This window comes from Phodopus roborovskii, unplaced genomic scaffold (assembly GCF_943737965.1).
Source record: "Phodopus roborovskii unplaced genomic scaffold, PHOROB, whole genome shotgun sequence".
NCBI classification, from domain to species: Eukaryota; Metazoa; Chordata; class Mammalia; order Rodentia; family Cricetidae; genus Phodopus; species Phodopus roborovskii.
The window spans coordinates 43,029-62,210 of record NW_026126135.1 but is presented as its reverse complement, the minus strand read 5'-3'; the positions used below and the strand labels follow the sequence as shown (position 1 = coordinate 62,210).

Sequence of the window (19,182 nt, the reverse complement as noted above, 5' to 3'; positions counted from 1 at the left end):
TGAAGAGTGACAGAAGCCTGTGCTGCTATGGGGTAAGTGAAAGTGGGTGTTTTATTAAAGGCAGAAATGCTATTTTAACTTCATTATTCAACAAAAATCACCATTAAACTGTCCTAGTAAAGAACGGGAATTCTCCAAAGCTCCCCAAATGCTTCTGGGAGGCCATATAGAAACTCCATTCAGTCAACAAATATTTGCCACCTGTAACAGAATGTGGGTAGCATGGCAAGTGGAGACCCTGGGAAGTGCTTGCAAGATGAGGAGTGGACCCTCAAGCTCTGCGACATTTCAAAATGATTAATAACCCAAACTGAGGGTTTTACACGGGCAAAAGTGATCTGAGAATCACAGATAAACAGCACCGAGCCTTGATCTGCAATTCTGATTATGTTCTAATGGAGACAGGAAAAGAAACCAGCAATCGCTACCAAGTTTAAAGTATTGGAGACTTCTGTATCAATTGTGCAGATGAATAAATCATTACCTTAAAGCGTGAAAGGGGGATAGAGAGGTGCCTTAGCAGGGTGCACTGCTCTTCCAAAGAACCCAAGTTCAGTTCATAGCGTCCACATCAGGCAACACACACTTGCTGGCAACTCCAGCTCTAGGGAACCTGAAACCAACCTCTACCTCTGCAGGCACCTCGCTCATGTGCATAACACACACACACACACACACACACACACACACACACACACACACACGAAGACAAATAAAAGGAAAAAAAACACCACTAGGATCCATAACTGCTGGTAAAATGGAAAATTATATGCGCAGGTGTCTTGTATCCATGAATAAAGGTCTTTAAACAAATTTGGGATACAAATGGGTTTCTGGACTCAAGGAAGTTCCAGTCTTGTTCTGAGCTTCTGAAAAGGGAACAGGACAAGATATTTGTGATGTTACTAAGCCTTGCTGGCTCACCCAGGTCTGATTGGCCCATGTCTATGAAATATTGAAAGGGAAGCCAACAGATCTCTGTGCTTTTGTTTTGTTTCAATACAAAGCTGACACTCATCAATTCTAATAAATGATCATTTTTCATTTCACTTGGGTCTTTGGCAGAATGAGTTCATACATCAATGTGAATGGATCAATACAACTGATAATTTATGATGATGTAAATAGAGAGATTGATCCTACAGAACCACCCACTGATGCTTGCCTCTCTCCCTTTTTGCTGCATAGATTTCATCATTTCTAAATTTATGAACATTTTCTCAAGGGAGGATCAGTAGGGAAAAAGAACAATATAAAATAACATCCTACATAAGTGTCGCTAACAAAAGACTTGGTGCAACACTGCAAAAAGTTTTCAGTGTGTCATCCTTGGATTTCAATGGTCTCGATTATTCCTGTGCTCTCTGTACAGAGGAAATAAGCCAACAAGACATATACATACATGCATAAGGAACCCACCACACAGCATGTTGGAACCTAGAGAATGAGGTAAGGAGAGAAAAAGAGTAAGGCAGAGGAAGAAGGAGTAAGGCAGAAGAAGAAGGTAGAAAAAAGGAATCTTTTTTTTTTAAACCGTATGTTATGTACAGCAATACAGTTTATATACTAAATAACAGGACTCTTTCAAACATTACAATAACCTGCACATAAGTACCAGGCAAAAAGGGCAGTATAAATTGTTAAGAGTGTATGTTCGTGGTGTGTGTGTGTGTGTGTGTGTGTGTGTGTTATATAAACATATATATTATAGACTTTTCATTTCTAGCATTTCATGGTTGTCTATCCTTGTCCACAGCATGTCAAACTCTGCAGAATATTGGGTAATTTTCCCCTTTTTGTATAAAATTCTAAGTGTCTTACCTTTTATCACAATGGCTTAGTCAAAGTAAATTACAAAGGAAACTAATTTCTTTAAAAGAAATAAAGAGTATTTTCTTGGTAATATTACCAAAGATTGCTCTAAAGTTAAAAGTCATCATAAAACTATTATTATTTCTTTTCTTAAACAGCAATTGTTTGTAAAAAAAAAAAAGATGTTACTATTAACAGTATACCACCTCCATATGTTTGATTTACTGTGTCAAAAAAAAAAAAAAAAAAAACATAGCCCAGAAAGGGATTAAAAGAAATAAAAGGTGATTCCTTTGTAAAAAAAAAAATCTGGAAATTATATCTTTTCCTCTGCAAAGAATGACTCTACTTAAGAATCAATCCAAGTTATCCCTAGGAAAAAAGAAAGAGACCAAAGGGGAAGAGAAATGAAGAGAGAACTGGGTTCCTGGCATCATACCCCACAGAGGTTGCCATATCCCATATCTTCAAGAAGCCAACTTCATGCAGAAACACCAATAGACTTGACTGTGTATCTCAGTACTAGCTCACTGAGGGGCCTAATACCAGGCTCCTGACATCCAGAGCCGATATCATCCAGTCATCCAACCCCTTTGCTGACTATTTTAGCTACCTCTATGTACTGGTTAGTTTTTGTCAACTTGACACAAGCATATGTGTGTGTGTGTGTGTGTGTGTGTGTGTGTGTGTGTGTGTGTGTGTGTGTGTGAAGATATATATATATCTGGGAAGAGAGAACCTCAGCTGAGAAAGTGCCTCCATCAGACTGGCCTGTAAGCAAATCTGTGGGACATTCTCTTGAATCATGAATGATGTGGGCCATACCACCCTTGGGTAAGTGATCCTGGGTTGTAGGAAAAACAGGTGAGTTAAGCAAACCATGGAGAACAAGCCAGTAAACAACATTCTTCCACAGTTTCTGCCTCTGCTCCTTCTTGACTTCTTGCCCTGACTTCCCTCAATGATGGACTTCTGATATGGAAGTGTAGGACCAAATGAACCTTTCCTCCCCAAGTTGCTTTTGGTCATGATGTTCATCATAGCAATAGAAATTAAAGTAAAACACTCCCTCACCCTGACATAGGTGATGATGAGCAGATCAAACATCAGTGAAAGAAAACTCAAAAAAGAAGGGGCACAGCTGAGTCTGGCCCATAAACCCCAACAAAAAGAGTAGAGTGTACATGTAGTTGTCTATAAAATTAAATTAACTATACACATTCATTTCAAATACCTTGGGGAATAGCATAAGATCATATATACATTAAAATAATGGCATGGAGACATGAAGATGGCTCAATTGATAAGGAACCTACTACAAATACATGAGGTCCTGAGCTCAGATCACCACCAGCATCTATGTAAAAGTTTGGATCAGTAGAGTTGTCTGTAGTCCCAGCACTGGGGAAATAACGATAGGCAGACCAGGTGGCATGTGGCCAGCCAGCTTAGCCAAAGTGATTAAGTCCCTGGTTCAGTAAGAGATTGTGTCAAAAAATAAGATGGAGAGCAATCAAGTCTACACCTAAAATTTATTTCAGGACTTCACATGTACACACCAGAATGCACATGTATGTATATATACCCACACTGACATATACTATACATACATATAGACAAAATAATAACAATAACAGCATCAAAATGATGACATCCAGTCAAAGCCTTCCCTTGCCCTGAACATATTCTCCCACTTGTATCTTGTGGTCTATAAGTAAATGTGAACAATTCTGTTGTTTCCTCTTCAAATAGCTACAATATAATTGGCTCTAATAGCCATTACATGACTCACTGTCTAGTTCAAAATTCCTCTTGTGGAACTGCATTTTGCCTTTGCACACTCTACTAACAAACCACCATTAACAGGCCAGGATCTAGGTTCACTCTTTAGTCTCATGATCTACTTTCCCAACCATCTGCTTATTGAGTCTCCCCTCTCCCTCAGCACTCAGGAACCAAATGCCAGTTCTCTGAATGACAGAATTTTAATAGCTTCTTTTGTAAAAATTGAAATTACTTTTTAAGAATTCATATATGAGTACTGCATTTACATCATTTCTCCCCCTCCAACTTCTCCTGTGTCCCCTATGCACTCTCAAATTCACAACCTCTCCTTCTTTAGTTATTGTTAGATATGTGCATACATTCATACAGGGATACATAGAAAAACACATGTATATGTGTGCATGCAACCTGCTGAGTCCCTTTAGTGTTTATGTACATGTGTTCAGAGGTGCCCACTGGGGCTGTGATAACAGGGGCTCTTCCCTGTTATCATGAATTGACTTAACAGCTTCTTTTTCACACAAATAAATTAGGAAGGTTGCTGTCTTTCTGATAGTTTTCCTTGTACTTACTTTTCTCAACAGTATGGATGAATCTGTGATTAAGTGCTCAATTCCTTCAATGAGTCAATTTGGCTACAAGAGGAATGTGCTGAGATTTCCTCCTTCATGGAGCTTACATTCAAATTATTTTTTAAATGGACCCATTCCTCATGGGTTATACTTGAAGTGAACAAGTATCTCCACATCTGCTTCCTTCATGTGTCTGTGTGCACACGAATGTGCAGTTAATTTACACATGTATATGTGTGTATACATATAAATGTACTTTGTGAAGTTCCATCCTAGCTAAGGAATTTTTGTTTCCAAAACGCTCTGCATAAACACCCAGCATTTTATAATTTCTACTGACCCACTTTCTGAAAGCTATACTAACAATTCTACTATTTTCAATTATAAGACTTACACAAAGGGATATTATAAGAGAAAGAGTCAAAAGTTAAAATCTATACATCAGTAATAGGAAAAATCTTAAGGGGAAGGAGATTCCATTTTTAAAAGGCAACACTGACCACAACCTGCTTAAGACTAACTGCATCAGAAGAAAACAAGATGCTGCAAACAAAAGTCAGACACTTGACTGAAGTAGATGGCCAGGATCAACTGTTTAGAATTCTGGGCCTGAGATATTTTTCCATGCAAGGATTCATTTACTGCAGTGTTTGGAAAGAAGAGAAGGGGAGAGAAGGTTTCCATTTATATACTTGAAACTAAAGATAATTTGTATAATATAAAACTCATAAGCAAAAATGTTAGGAAAATGCCAAGTCTTTCAATATTGCCTTCTAATTTTAATAAGATAGAAATTAAAATCCTAATGAGATTTTTTTTAAAACTTGATCATGTGAATTTATGATAAACCAATGGCAATGGTAAAAACTTTTTGATTGGTGTCTAGTGTGTGTATTCACGCACATACACACAAGCATACGTGTGCATGTATGTATATGGAGGACAAAGGTCAACCTTGTTTTTGTCAGGAAAAGACTCTCAACAGCCTGGAAGGAACCAACTAGGCTAGACTGATTGGCCACAGATCCCAGAGGGATCCACCTATTTCTGCCTCACCAACACCAGGATTACATGTACCATGCAACCACATGTGGATTTTTTTAAACATTGGATTCTGAGGATCAAACTCAGGTCCTCACTTTACTTAAAAGCCATCTTTCTAGCCCAAGATAAAACATTGTTTTCTAAGTGAGGAGTGATTTGTAAAAAAGGACAAAACCTTGTTACATTATATATTAAGATGTATTATAGAGCCACACAATTAACTATAGTGATGCAAGAATGTTGAGAAAAGTTAATGGCATTAAACTGAAGGGCCAAGGAAATATTGCTATATAATAAATGAAGTACCAAAAGTACATGATACTGGAAAAGTGCCCATTTCAAATTAATGCTCAATTTGTATAGTAATCCCAGATATTGAAAATTCTATACAGAAAAAAAATGTGAAATTAAAATGAAGCTAGTACAAAAAAGAGCTGAGAATTTATTTGGGATAACTATGAAAGCATCGATACACAATCTATGAGTGCTTCCACACATTAAATGTATAGAAATGTGGTGTTTGTATACATTAAAATAAATGGAAAAAATGAGAAGTGATCAAACTAGGAAGAAAAATTGGCCATGAAGGACAAAGGGATAATACACTATTTAGAAATACTTTACATAAATAGCAAAGACTATTAATAAATGATAGAACTAAAATATTCAAACACTCTTTTAATTAGAGAATTCATGCTTAAAACATTACAAATCATCCCTTGCTTCCGGTGAGGGTGTGGAACAGTTGTAAGCATCGGGCAATGAATTCAATAACAATGTATCAAAGTTCCACAGAATGAATGCACAGTTTTGTCTGGTAATTCCACATCTAAGCATCTTTCCTAAAGAAATCATCAGTACTGCAGATAAAAACTTAAGAGCAAAAATAGCCAATACAGACTTAGTGACAATGGCAAGAAAAATTGGAAACGTAAATGGGATTCTTGCCTTTCTGACACAGGCTCTCTCCAGGAAGCTCAGAATGTAGAATATAAGAGGTCTGTCTTTTGATTTACAGGCAATCTCATGTTTTTTTTTTTTTCTTTTTTTTTTTTCCTCTCAAGAAATGAACAATAGAAGCCACAGTCAGTTCTCTGCCCTTCTCAAATCGATTATCTAATATTTAGGTCATCTCTAGCAAAACAATGTCATTTTGATCCCCTAGACTCACTATCTCCTAGGCAACTGATTGAATAAAAAATATAAAGCCTCCCTGAGAAATATATTATTTTAAAGACTTAAATAAAAGAAATGACATACTGTGTCCCTCAGCTGGGGGGATGGGGAGTAACAGTACAGAAAATACAACAGGCAGAGAGACAGCCAGGAACCATTAAGGAACTGCATTTAATACAACTTTATGTGTTGATTTTCTGTTTTAACATCTTTATTGAGATATAATTTATGTAACAAAATTCACCCTTTTCAAGTATATAATTAAATAGGTTTTATATATTCACTGGATTATACAGCCTACCCACTGATCTAATTTTGGACCATTTCCATCATCACCAAATGAAACTTCATGGTTATTAGCAGGTGCTGTCATGCCCATCCCCAAGGTCTAGGCAAATATTAATCAATTTTTCTGTCTCTAGGAATTAGTTTATTCTGGGTAGTTCACATAAATGAAATCAAATAATATGTGATCATATATGTGTGGCTTCCTTTACTCAGCATCAGCTTTTTGAGGTCCATACATGTTTTATTATGTACTAGTACTTCATTCATAATGTGGCCTAATAATATTCCATTGTGTGGATAGACCAAAGTTCGTCCGCTCATTCATTCATTTATTCATCAGCAGCTGAACATTAGTGTTGTTTCTAGTTGGAGGATTATTATTAATAATGCTGCTAGGAATAATCTAGTACAATGTATGTATGGACATGCATGTTCTCATTTTTCCTGAATATCAATTTCTGGATTATATGACAGCTAGAAAGAAGTTTGAGGAACTGACAAACAATTTTTCCAAAATGGCTATACCATTTTATAGGTCCATCAATAATGTGCCAGTTGTTCATAATATTCCTTTACAGTCCTCTACATGTCCCTTAAGATTGACAGATATGTTCTATTTCATTTCTCATGTGGGGATTTAAATCTTTCTTGATCACTGTAAGTAAATGCTGATCAATTTTGTCAGTGATTCCACAGAACTAACCTTTTTGTATGCCTTGTTTTGTCTGATCCCACATAGCCCAGGCAGTCTTATATTTAGACTCACTATGTAGTCCAGGATAACCTTGACTCCCTGATCTGTCTGGCTCCATCTACTAAGTGTGAAGATTACAGATGTGAGCCACCACACCCAGGTAAGAAACAACACAACCCCTGCTAGGTTGATTTTTATGAGTATATTAATAGTCTCTATTTCATTTCTTTCCACTGAAATCTTTGCTCTGCTTTATGCCTGTTCGTTGGTTTTCTCTTTTTACTCATAAAGGTACAGAGTTAGGTTGCTTATTCAAGACACTTCCTTTTTAAATATAGCTATCAACAACTATAAACTTCAGGCAATTAATTTTATGTTATTTTCATGTTGTTCATTTCAAAGTATTTTAGAATTTGTGAATTCTTTGCCTCATTAGTTATTCAGGAATATTCTGTTTAATTCCCATAGAATTGTGAATGTCTCCAATCTCCTTCTGTTGTTGATTTACAATTTAATCCTATTGTGGTTAGACAACTTGCCTGGTATGATCTGATTTTTTTTTTCAAGTTTATTGAGATTTCTTTTACAGCCTAGCATCTGGTCCTTCTTGGAGAATGTTTCATGTGCATCTGATCACTGGCTGCTTTGTAGAAAAAACACTCTATTACTATTTTCCATAAATCTCTAATTTCTTTCCAACATTCTGCGAGTCTTACTAGCAGTTTATCATGTTTAGTACTGACAACCCTATCTACTGAGTGGTTGTATCTTAGGTCATGGCTCAATACCTATTAATTTTTTAAATTAATCTAAATTTTAAAAATCTTATTTTATATACCAATCCCAGTTCCCTCTCCCTCCTCCCATTCTCCCCACCAACCCCCATCATACTCCCAAGCTACTCCTCAGGGATGGTCAAGCCTCCCATGGGGGGACATCAAAGTCTGTCACATCATTTTGGGCAGGGCCTAGGTCCTCCCCAGTTTGTCTAGGCTGAAAGAGTTCCCTCTATAGAGAATGGGCTCCCAAAGCCCATTAGTACACTAGGGATAACTATTGGCTCCAAAGCCAGCGGCCCCAAATACTGCCCAAGCACCTCAGCTGACACCCATATTCAAGGGGCCTGGTTCGGTCTTATGCAAGTTCCCCAGCTGTCAGACTGGGGTCTGTGAGCTGCCACTTTCTCATGTTAGCTGTTACTGTGGGTTTCCCCAGCATGGTCTTGACTCCTTTGCTTATCACTCCTCCCTCTCTATAACTGGATTCTAGGAGTTCAGCTCAGTGCTTAGCTGTGGATGTCTGCTTCTGCTTTTATCACCTACTAGATGAAGGCTCTAGGATGGTCCCTCAACCAAAGAATGGATAAAGAAAATGTAGTACATTTACACAATGGAGTACTATTCAGTGGAAAAAATAACAAAATCTTGAAATTCACAGGCAAATGAATGAACTGGAAGACACCATTCCAGAGTAAGGTAACCCAGACACAGAAGGGCAAATATAGTATGTACTCACAAGTAAGTGAATATTAGACATAGGGCAAAGGATCATCCTACAATCCACAACCCTAGAGAAGCTAAGAAACAAGGAGGACCCTAAGAGAGACATATATGGACCCCCCTCAGAGAAAGGAAAGGGGACAAGATTGGGAGCACAGGGAATGGGGGAAGGAGGTAGGAGAAAGAGAAGGGGAGAAAAGGAGGGAGGAGGAGTAGATGGCAGAGCAGGAAGATTGAATCAGGGAAAGAATAGAGGAGAGCAAAAAAAAAAAAAGAGAGAGAGAGAGATAACAAAATACAGGAGCCATTATAGGTTTAAAGAGAAATCTGGCAGTAGGGAAATGTCCAGAGATCCACAAGGATGACCCCAACTAGGAATCTAAGCAGTAGAGGAGAGGCTACTTTAAATGTCCTTCCCCTATAATGAGATTGATGACTTCCTTAAATGTCAATACCTATTCATATTCTCTCTTTCTCTTCCTCTCTTTCTCTCCTGTGTGTGTCTGTCTCTCTGTCTCTGTCTCTGTCTCTGTCTCTCTCTCTCTGTGTGTGTGTGTGTGTGTGTGTGGCGTTGAGTTCATGTACACAGAGGCCAGAGGACAACTTCTAGTATGTTCCTTAGGTACCAGCCATCTTGTTTTGGAAACAGGCCTAGAATGCTCACTGGTGTAGAACTGGATAGACAACAGGCCTCAGGGTTTCACCTATCTCTGTTTTCCCAGCACTGGTACTAAAAGTGCATGCCACCATACTAAGCTGTTTTACATGGGTCCTGTGGGTTGAAATCAGGTCCTTGTACTTGCAAGGCAATTGCAATTGACTGAGCTATCTATGTTGCCTAATACCTATTCTCTTCCCTTATTTTTAATACTAGGCTTTGGTAGGCCAGAATGACCAAGCTCACAGATCAGTAGGTCAGGCCTTTCTCAATCTAATTTTCATGCCAAAGCCTAGCCCATGGACACCCTCTCAGACACAAGGGCCCAAAAAATTACTGAGGGACTAGGGAGAGATTCCTCTCAGCTTGTCACTTGCAAGACTCAAATTCTGAGCTCTTAGGTTCACATTTAGAGACTGTCCTCCAAGTGACATCTGACTCCAGTTTCTTGGCCTCCAGCTTTAGAAGCATCATCAGTCATTCCTCTCTTCTCCACTGACTTAAAATTCACCAGGTCTTGTCTTACACCCTTAACAACGCCCTTGCCCTGCATGTGGGAGTCCAGCACATCTTGAAGTAGAGTCCCAGCTGGTACTCAGAAAATTGATCACAGATAAGCAGGTTTCCTTGTCACAGGACATCCGAGAGGATAAGAGGGTGTTGTTAGTACTACAGCTGAAATACTACCCGAGAGGTAATTCCTTCCCCCTCTTTGTACATCTGTCACCTCATGTCTCCCTTGTAAAGCATTTCCTAGGGTTGAAATGCTACACAACACACACTGGAAATGCTAGCCTGGTTTCTCCCTGCATATGTCATACTTGCTGTAAGGTTGCCTCCCTGGCAGACAGAAATACACAACAGTACTACATTTTACAACATGGTGTGTGTGTGTGTGTGTGTGTGTGTGTGTGTGTGTGTGTGTGTGTGTGTGTTTGCACACAGGTGCACATGTATATGGAGGCTAGAGGTCAACATCAAGTATTATCCTCTATCACCTCTCCACCTTGTGTTTTGTTTGTTTGTTTGTTTGTTTAGAACTGGCCTGGAACTCACTATGCAAACCAAGTGAACCTCAAACTAATATAAACTCAACTACCAATGCCTCGGGAGTGCTAGGATTAGAGGCAAGAGCTACCTTGTTCAGCTCTAGCTTGCTTTTTGAGACAGCATCTCTCATGGAACCTGAAGGTTCCTGATCCAGCTAGACTGAATGGCCAGCAAGCACCAGAAATCCTTCTGTCTCCAGCAATGAAATTACAGGCATTGAACACTGCGCCCTGCTGTTATATGGGTGCCAGGAATCCAAACTGGTCCTCATGCTTGTGTGACAAGCACTTCACTGACTGAACCATATTTCCAGTCCTAACACAGCTTATTCAGACAAACATGAGTACTCCAGTCTAGGAAAACTAAGGAAAATAAGGACCCTATATGATGGTACAATATAATATAAGCAAGTCTTCAGAGCACAATGTACTGACTGGATTATGTCAGTTTCAGCATTTTATATCATTGGCAGTTGTCAGTGGCTCTGCAACAAGAACAAACTTCAGCTGAGCTCAGTGACATACACCCTGACTTTTCCAGGATAATGTTTTATTGCCAGAATATGAAGAATCAAACAGGAAGTTATATGCATGTGTTGTGCTTTCTGCAGACGATTGGTATAGTGGTTTTAAAGAAAATGGCACCCAAAATTAGGGGCACTATTAGGAGGTGTGGCCTTATTGGAGAAAGTGTGTCACTATGGAGGCGGACTTTGAGGTCTCTTTATCTCAAGCTACCCTTAGTGTGATAGTCAATTGACTTCCCTTTGCCTGTAAGACAGAGGACTCTCAGCTCTTCCAGTACCACATTTGCCTGCATGCCACCAAGCTCCCTGTCATGATGATAATGGACTGAACCACAACCTCATTTAAATGTTTTCTTTATAGGTGTTTCCATGGCCATGGTATCTTTTCCCAGCAATAGAAAACCCAAACTAAGATGGCTGGGAACTCTAAATGCATTTTCCCACAGGAAATGTTATAAATGTTGATCAGGTTCCCAGACTAATCCACAGGTACAACTGAAATAAGGCACATCAGCAATTTTATCAACAAAACTAAAAGAAAAAAGAACTAATGAGATTTAAAAGCAGACATTTTGACTTATCAAAATAATCATGGTCACTATCATCCCATTTTGGGATGATTCAAACCAGGCAAGAAGAGGCTGCACACAGAATTTATAAACCAACTGAAAGCCAACAGAGACAGCTGGCCTTTTACTTTCATCACCTGCTGGCAACTGAAAACAACACAAGTAATAAAAAATATTGCTCCTTGGAGGAAACACAGGTTCAACAAGATGTGAAGAAGTAATTAACAGTACTTGGAGCTATGCGGAAGAGACTTTGCCTCACCTACAGGGATTTCAACATGATTCTTTGTTTTGTCCAAATTAATATCTACACCTAAACTCATGACTCTGATTTTTAATAGTTATTAGCAAGAGTTGGGTGTGATGGCTCATACCTGTAATGCCAGTACTTATAAGGCTGAGGGAGGATTGGCCTAAGTTCAAATCCTGCCTGAGCCACAAAGTGAATTCTAGGCCAGCTTAAAATACAGTGTGAGACTTTGTTTCAAAACAAAGAAACAAAATTTATCAAGAATCCTGATCAGTATATACATGCATGACATTCTGTAGACCAGGCTGGCCTCAAACTTAGAGATCCACTTTCCCCTGCCACCAATGTGCTGGGATTAAAGGGGTGTGTCACCACTGCCTGGCTATGTATAATTCTTAACTGAAAATTAAAAAAAAAAAAAAACAAACAAAGAAAAAAAAAACCTGGACAGTGGGGTTATCACAGGTAGACATGGATCATGAACCAGATTCTATGAGCCTAATTAGCAAATTTGAGACTGGAAAGCAGGAGGCTGAAAGGAATGTTTACAGACTGTGAGAATCGATGGATCTGAGGTGGAAAAAAAAATGAGAACATTGAGTTAGGGGAGTCAAAGGCATACTCAAAGGTGAACAAGAAGAGAAGTTTCCTAGAAAAACCACCAGGTGGAGCCACTACTTCAAACCCACATCAAAAGTCTTCTAGAGAAGGTCTGACTTGGGTGGAAACCCAGTATGCATGTGCTAAGATAGCTGTTACTCTATGTAGTGTTAATGCCTTGGGTACAGGACACAGGAGTTAAAAGGGGATATAAAATAGAAGAAAAATTCAAAATAGTAATCTTGTCATTGACTTGCACAGAAAAAACACAGATGTGCGATAGCAACAACCCTCCACAGAGTTTCTTTCTATCCCTTCCCCCAGTTATAGTTCCAGGCTGGTACTACTACTCAAAAATGAATGATCAACGGCAACACATTCTCTACCATCAACCTAACACAGGCTCCCATAAAAGTATCTCAGAAATAGGGCCAGGACTAGTAGTTAAAAGGTATCAGAAAGAAGGCCTCTGCAAGGAGATGTAGATGCACATATGAAGTGAGTCTCTTTCTTACTCCCTCACATCTAAGTTCTCACTTGCCCTAGGAAAGATCAGCTCTGGTGATAACCAACACCATCCACATAATAGTTATGCCTTCTGTTGACTCTTCTGTCAGTCCATAGAAGGTTGCTCTCCAGGGAATATCAACAGCAGATTTAAACACACCAAGGGCAGTCTGACCCAAAATGCTACAGTTTCAGATACCTAGTTAGTCATAGGGAAATACACATTTGAAAGGAAAAAGCCTCTTTTCTACCAGCAAAGCCCCAGGTTCTGAATACAACTTAATAACAGATCACCAGGAGCCAAATGAGTTACTCTGTCTGGTTTTGTTTACTTTTTTTCCCCCAAAGCTTTAAGCACTCTACCACTGAGCTAAATCCCCAAACTCTGATTTTCTTTATTAAAGATGCACTTTCTGTATCTTTTGCTTATATATAATTTCCAACAAAAACCCCAAGACCTTCAAGATCCATGCCACCAGCCAGGCATGATGGTGCATGCTTGTAATCCAAGCATTCAGGAGACCAAGACAAAGGAATCTCTAGTGAATTTAACCTGAGCTACATAGTGAAACCTTGTCTCAAAAAATATTTTTCCATGCCTTTGAGCCTCTGAGCCATGATATGCTTTCCATGCCAGCATGTTCATCTTTACACATGTATTGCACATACTCTAACCTTCACCCAAACTCTCATGAATCAGTCCAATGGACACCTTGGTGTATTATACCAGGTAGCCAAGATAAATGTAAAGAAATGGAATTTTTAAAATACATTTCCATTTCAGGAAAAGGTGACAGAGGAGAATGGTCACTTAGCTATATCTATTTACTACTGGAATACAACTGCTGATACAAGGGAATGAAGGATACACATTAGTTCAATTTGCTGAAAAGCTACAGGTAGTAGCTACAAATGAAGAGCACTTCTATGTGGCAAATATGAGGCCCACATTAACATGAAGGGCATGCAAGCACCACCCATCCACATGCAAATGAATTCTGAAGGGTTTCCATGCTGATTCTAAAGCAACGGTGTGTCACCAGAGGCAGTGCATATTTGGTCCTTCCATTAAGGAAGGCTTTTGAGTCAGAAGAAGATGCTAAAATGTATCAGAACAGAACCCACAGTGCAATGTTCTCTAAAGTCAGATTCACCTACCGGTTCAGGGAGCAACCCTGGCCCCATCCTAACCAGAATCTTACGTGAGACAGATGATCTCACCTCACAGCATCAGAGCTAGACCTGTTACCAATAACATCTTTAAAACTGTCAGATCATTCAGCATGTCTCTCTGGAAGGGTTACTAAAATGCAAATGCATAACCTTAAATAAAGATGGTAAGAAGCAGTTTATCTTTCAGAAGGCAGATGCCAAAGTAGCAGAGCGGCTTAAAAAGATGATTATAAAATACAATTTATATTAGGAGAGCATAACAATAACAGTAGGAATAGCAAAGAATGGGAAATGCACAAAATACAATAGACACTTACCAAACACTGAATGCATGATAAACTGGAAATAGAAACAAGGACACATAAAGCCAACCAGAAACCCACCGAGTGGCTTCACATTATGAAAGACAAAAGTCAGTAAGAGATAATCCCCCACCTTGTTCTTTAAAAAAGATGTAATAAGTGGACAGTGCTTTCTCAATGTTCCCCATGGGGCACATAGCCTGGAGTGCTTACAGGCAGGACTGCCTGCTGGTTTTCTAGTTTTGTAGCAGCACCAGGCACTGAATTGGGTGCAAAGTTGGCATGCAATAAACACATGCTACAAAGTGTTCACTGGTGTGCACCAATTTTTTTTTTAAGGAACAATGTCCAAAATCACAGGAAGCAAGGAGGGGGATTTTGAGGTAAAGTTTCCTCCCCCCACCCCCGGCCTGCTAATGATGGAAGTCAGACCCTGGCATAAAACTGGGTCTTCTCCCAGGCCAGTGAAGTAGACTATAGCCTCCAGATATAATCCATCACATGGACAGAGCTTAGCAGGATTCCTTCTAAAGATGAAACCACATGATTTTAATTTTGTTTTGAATTAAAGTAGAAAAGAGCATTCAGATGGACAAAGCCAACTGTTCATCTTTAGGAACATATTTTCTAGTACCTGTTAAAACTTCCATTTTATTTAATTTTGCTTCTCAACTCGTGTTTTTGAACATTAAAAGAAGCATTCCCTTTACCTATTCATGTTCCAATTTAGGAGGGCCCATCATTCTTCTGTATGGATTTAACAGAAAAGAAATTATAAAATAGGATGTCACTTTCAACTAGTTTTTGTCTGGGCCAAAAATTCTGTCACTGTGACCAGAGGTAGGGACAGTTGCCCATGTCTGATGCTGTAATGCCCCAATGGGCAGCTGATGGCTCTCAAGCCATCTGGGTGATTGGCTTTCTCTTTGAACTTGAGCAGCATCTTTCTCCTTCTCAAGCAATAGACCCAAGGAGTCATTCCTATCTCTCCATAATCAATCAGGCTTAGAACTCTGAATGTCACAACTGATGCTAATCATGTCCTAACAGTTATGTTCTATGCCCCTGCGCTTTTCTCAGGGTTATGAAGAACTTCCTTTAGACTTCAAATTCTTCTGCCCTTATTCAGGGGAAGGCAAGCTTATTCCAGATTGCCAAGTACTAAAACCTGTCTGTCTGTCTGTAATTGTCACAAAGTGGGGGCTGTTACAAAATGCAGTAACAACAGCTGGATACAACTGGTTAAACCTCTTCAGCTAAGGCTGTCTTGAGCCTCAGTGATATGGCTCAAGCTCAGAGTCAGAGCCAGAGTAGAATAGACTCTTCCTTCACTGAACCAATTCCTAGCCTGAATCAAATGACAAGGTTCATTTAAAAAAAAAAAAAAAAAAAAAAAAAAAGAGCCCTCCCATCTTTGACTAAATTGAAGGGAATTTGTGTTTCCTGCTAAATTATCACAGGGTCTGAGGTGGGATTAACAAGATAGATACATATACCTGAAGAAAAATCCCACACTAGTAAATCAAAACAGACTTTCAAACCCTAAAACTGAGTTCCTCCCTTAATCATAGCTATAAAAATACAGACAGGCTTAAACCTAAAGGTTTAAAGGACAAAGCTTGATGGAAACAAAAGAGGAAGGGTAAACTTCAATAACTCGAAAAATTACAGAAGTGTTTAGGAGGAACTAGAATGACCTTCCACAGATTTAGCTTCTGATCTTTGTTTTAAGGGAGGGGTGTGTGTGTGTGTGTGTGTGTGTGTGTGTGTGTGTGTGTGTGTGTGTGTGTGTGTGTGTGTGTGTGTGTGTGTGTGTGTGTGTGTGTGTGTGTGTGTGTGTGTGTGTGTGTGTGTGTGTGTGTGTGTGTGTGTGTGTGTGTGTGTGTGTGTTTCTATTGATTTTGGGTAGGAAAGAAATGTAGCTTTTGAGATCCATACAATGAACTATTTATCTGGCCTGACAAGGCCAATCAGTCTCCACTACACATACTGATTATTGTAAGGAGGGGAAAAATAGTGTTAGTCTTAATGGGGTGGGGGAGGATCAAACAGCACTCATCCTGGTACACAATGCTTCCCTTCATCTGGGAATTGGTGTTTGGCCCAGGTGACCTAGCAGGTCAGTGTGAAGCCTGGAACAGAATAGAGATGGGCTGATATGGGATTCAGTTACAGGATACCTTTGCTATTCAAGTCTCATAGTTCCTGGCATATAAAACCCCAATTATAAAAGCCTGGTCTTCATCTGGCTGTAGACCTAAGATGGAAGGCTAAAACCAATCAAGTAAAGTACCTCTTGGAACTCATTTGTCTGGTGAACAAGAAATTCCATTTGGGGAACTTAAAGGCCAGAGTTTCAGTTCTAAAGAAACAGTTACCTGAAAAGTTGTATTCTTTAGTTGACTTAAAGTTCTCAGGTAATTTCACTGAACCCATGCACATAATTACCTTCATTCTTTACCTTAATTAATTCCTTCTCTTCTGAAATTAATTAAGTCTCTTATCGACTTTATAAAATAGCAGGGCTGACCAGAAAGTCCTTACTACTGGTCACTGTGTATGAAATTATTAGACCCACTGACTTGAGAAGAACCATAGGAAGGAGAATGCTCCCAAGCGCCAGAAAGAAGACTCACTGGACTCCATCCCTCAAATCCAAAGACAAAGTATCCCTTGGACTTGGGGAATCTACATGCAAGAATGGAGCGCTGAGCATGTCAGCTCAGGCCAGACATGGTGTTATGCTAGCACTGGGGAAGTTGAGGCAAGAAGATTAAATGTTTAGAACTAGCCTTGGCCAAGTTTAAGAACAGTCTGAGCTATGTGGGACTGTGTCTCAAAATACAATTTTTTAAGAATTCAGAAAGCACTTTGCAAAGATTACAGTTTTACAGTAACATAAGATAAATTCTTAAAATGGGAAATCCCCAATTTGGATACAATGAGATTTAAAAGAAGAAGAAGAGAAGAAAGAAAATCCTATAGCTGCTAACCAACTTGGGCCTCTAGCCAATATTTCATGTGAATAATTCAAAATAGGAAATGGAACCCAGAGCAGCTGGAGGGGGCCGTGGAAGAGGCCGGAAGGAAGAGAGACACAAAGCCAATGTTACCAGAACTAGGATCAATGGGCAGTTTATTAGACAAATTCTCATGCTGTCTAAATTTTATGAAAGATTAGCTGTTCTTGCCTGTGGTTATGTAAACGTGCCTCTTTTTTCCCCTTGTTAATGGAACCCTTTGCTAATACATTTCTTCCTGCTGGTTTTGAACAGCTCCCAATTCCCTTTTAAGGATGTAGTAAGCCCAGGAAAAGAGGGCAGCTGAAATCTGACCTTGCAGGGGCATGCTCATCTCACTGTAGGCCCTGGCTGACCTGAGGTCAGGAAGTGCTAACAGTACCAAGTATGCCCCACAGTCCAGAACTGAGTAGGGTACACTCTGGAACCTTAGATTCTCTCTCACATCCTTCAAAAAAAAAAAAAAAAACAACTATAACCAGGGAAGTTGGTAACCAAAGCAGTTTTAATAAGCTTACACCTAAAGTGACTTAAGGTCTCAAAAGAATGAAAACAAGACTGTGATTGTTAAAGGGTTTCTTGGTTAGATGATGTACTAGCTCTACCATTGAATGATCTTCCTTATAAACACAGGGATGCAGGGTCTGTATTGGGGAGCTGGGCAGTTAGAGAGATAGATGCTAACAGAGTTGACTGTAATTCAAAGGAGAGTATGGGCAGACATTCTCAGATCAGCCTGTACTTTATTGCTCTCTAGACTCATAATTCACCCACACAAACAGGTATGAAGGTTGAAGCTAAATGCCTTAAAAAGTCATTTACAAGCTTGCTCAACTTTCCTCTGAAAAAAAAATTCATTAGTTCTTTTTATTACAAAGTTACTAGGGGCGTGTTTGTTTGTTTGTGTGTGTGTGTGTGTGTGTGTGTGTGTGTGTGTGTGTGTATACACACACATACATACAAAATTGATACTAAAAACCAGAAAGACAAACTCTTCAACTTTTCAGCAATGTTCAGTTTGACATCATGCATACAGAGGTTTCCAGATGTGTCCATATGCAGGGAGAAAGGTCCCCATTTGCCATACCTCGCTTATTGGTTCTTAAAATGGTTTCAGAAGACAGCAAAGCATTTCCAACAGCTACATCGTGCATGGGCTTCTCTGGAGCTTTGTTGGACAGAGGGTCTTTCTTCATATCTTTCTTTATTTCCTGTGAGGTCAGAAAAAAAGGAAGGAAGTGTTTATAGTCTGAAGTTTAGGGGTGCCTCTGCACTCCTCTGGAAATGAACAATAACAATGCCACATAAGCACAGCACAATATTTGACAAACGCCACTGTCTGAATTTGTGTAATTTCCTTCTTATGTTTGTTAAAGAAATACGTAGCCCTATAAAGTGGAATAGTGCCCAGTATAGTAAGGTTACCTTATATGACTGGGGCCACTCCACATGAACATCAAGAGAATGATTGAAATGTAAACACCAGCATATAAGTCTAAATTATGGCTTCTTTTACTTTTTTTTCAACTATGCCCCAGCCAAGCACATGCCACACTTCAAAAACTTTGATTTGTATTCTTCTCAAAAAAGGTTTAGAAAAACTACATATGCAAATCACCACTATACTCATAATTATACTAAACTCAAAAGATGATTT

The 19,182-nt window shown here is 39.2% G+C and overlaps 1 protein-coding gene across 1 annotated transcript in view; it reads right to left on the bottom strand.

Annotated features, from left to right (window-relative positions):
- The window catches only part of LOC127218496 (SH3 domain-containing kinase-binding protein 1), a gene marked incomplete at its 3' end in the record, with an annotated part of 106,548 nt that extends 87,803 nt beyond the window's left edge, over positions 1 to 18,745 (bottom strand). Inside the window, exon 1 of the mRNA XM_051179534.1 lies at positions 18,613 to 18,745. Within this exon, the coding sequence (XP_051035491.1) occupies positions 18,613 to 18,721 (109 nt within the window). The remainder of the gene's footprint in view (positions 1 to 18,612) is intronic.
- Positions 18,746 to 19,182: the final 437 nt, after the last annotated feature.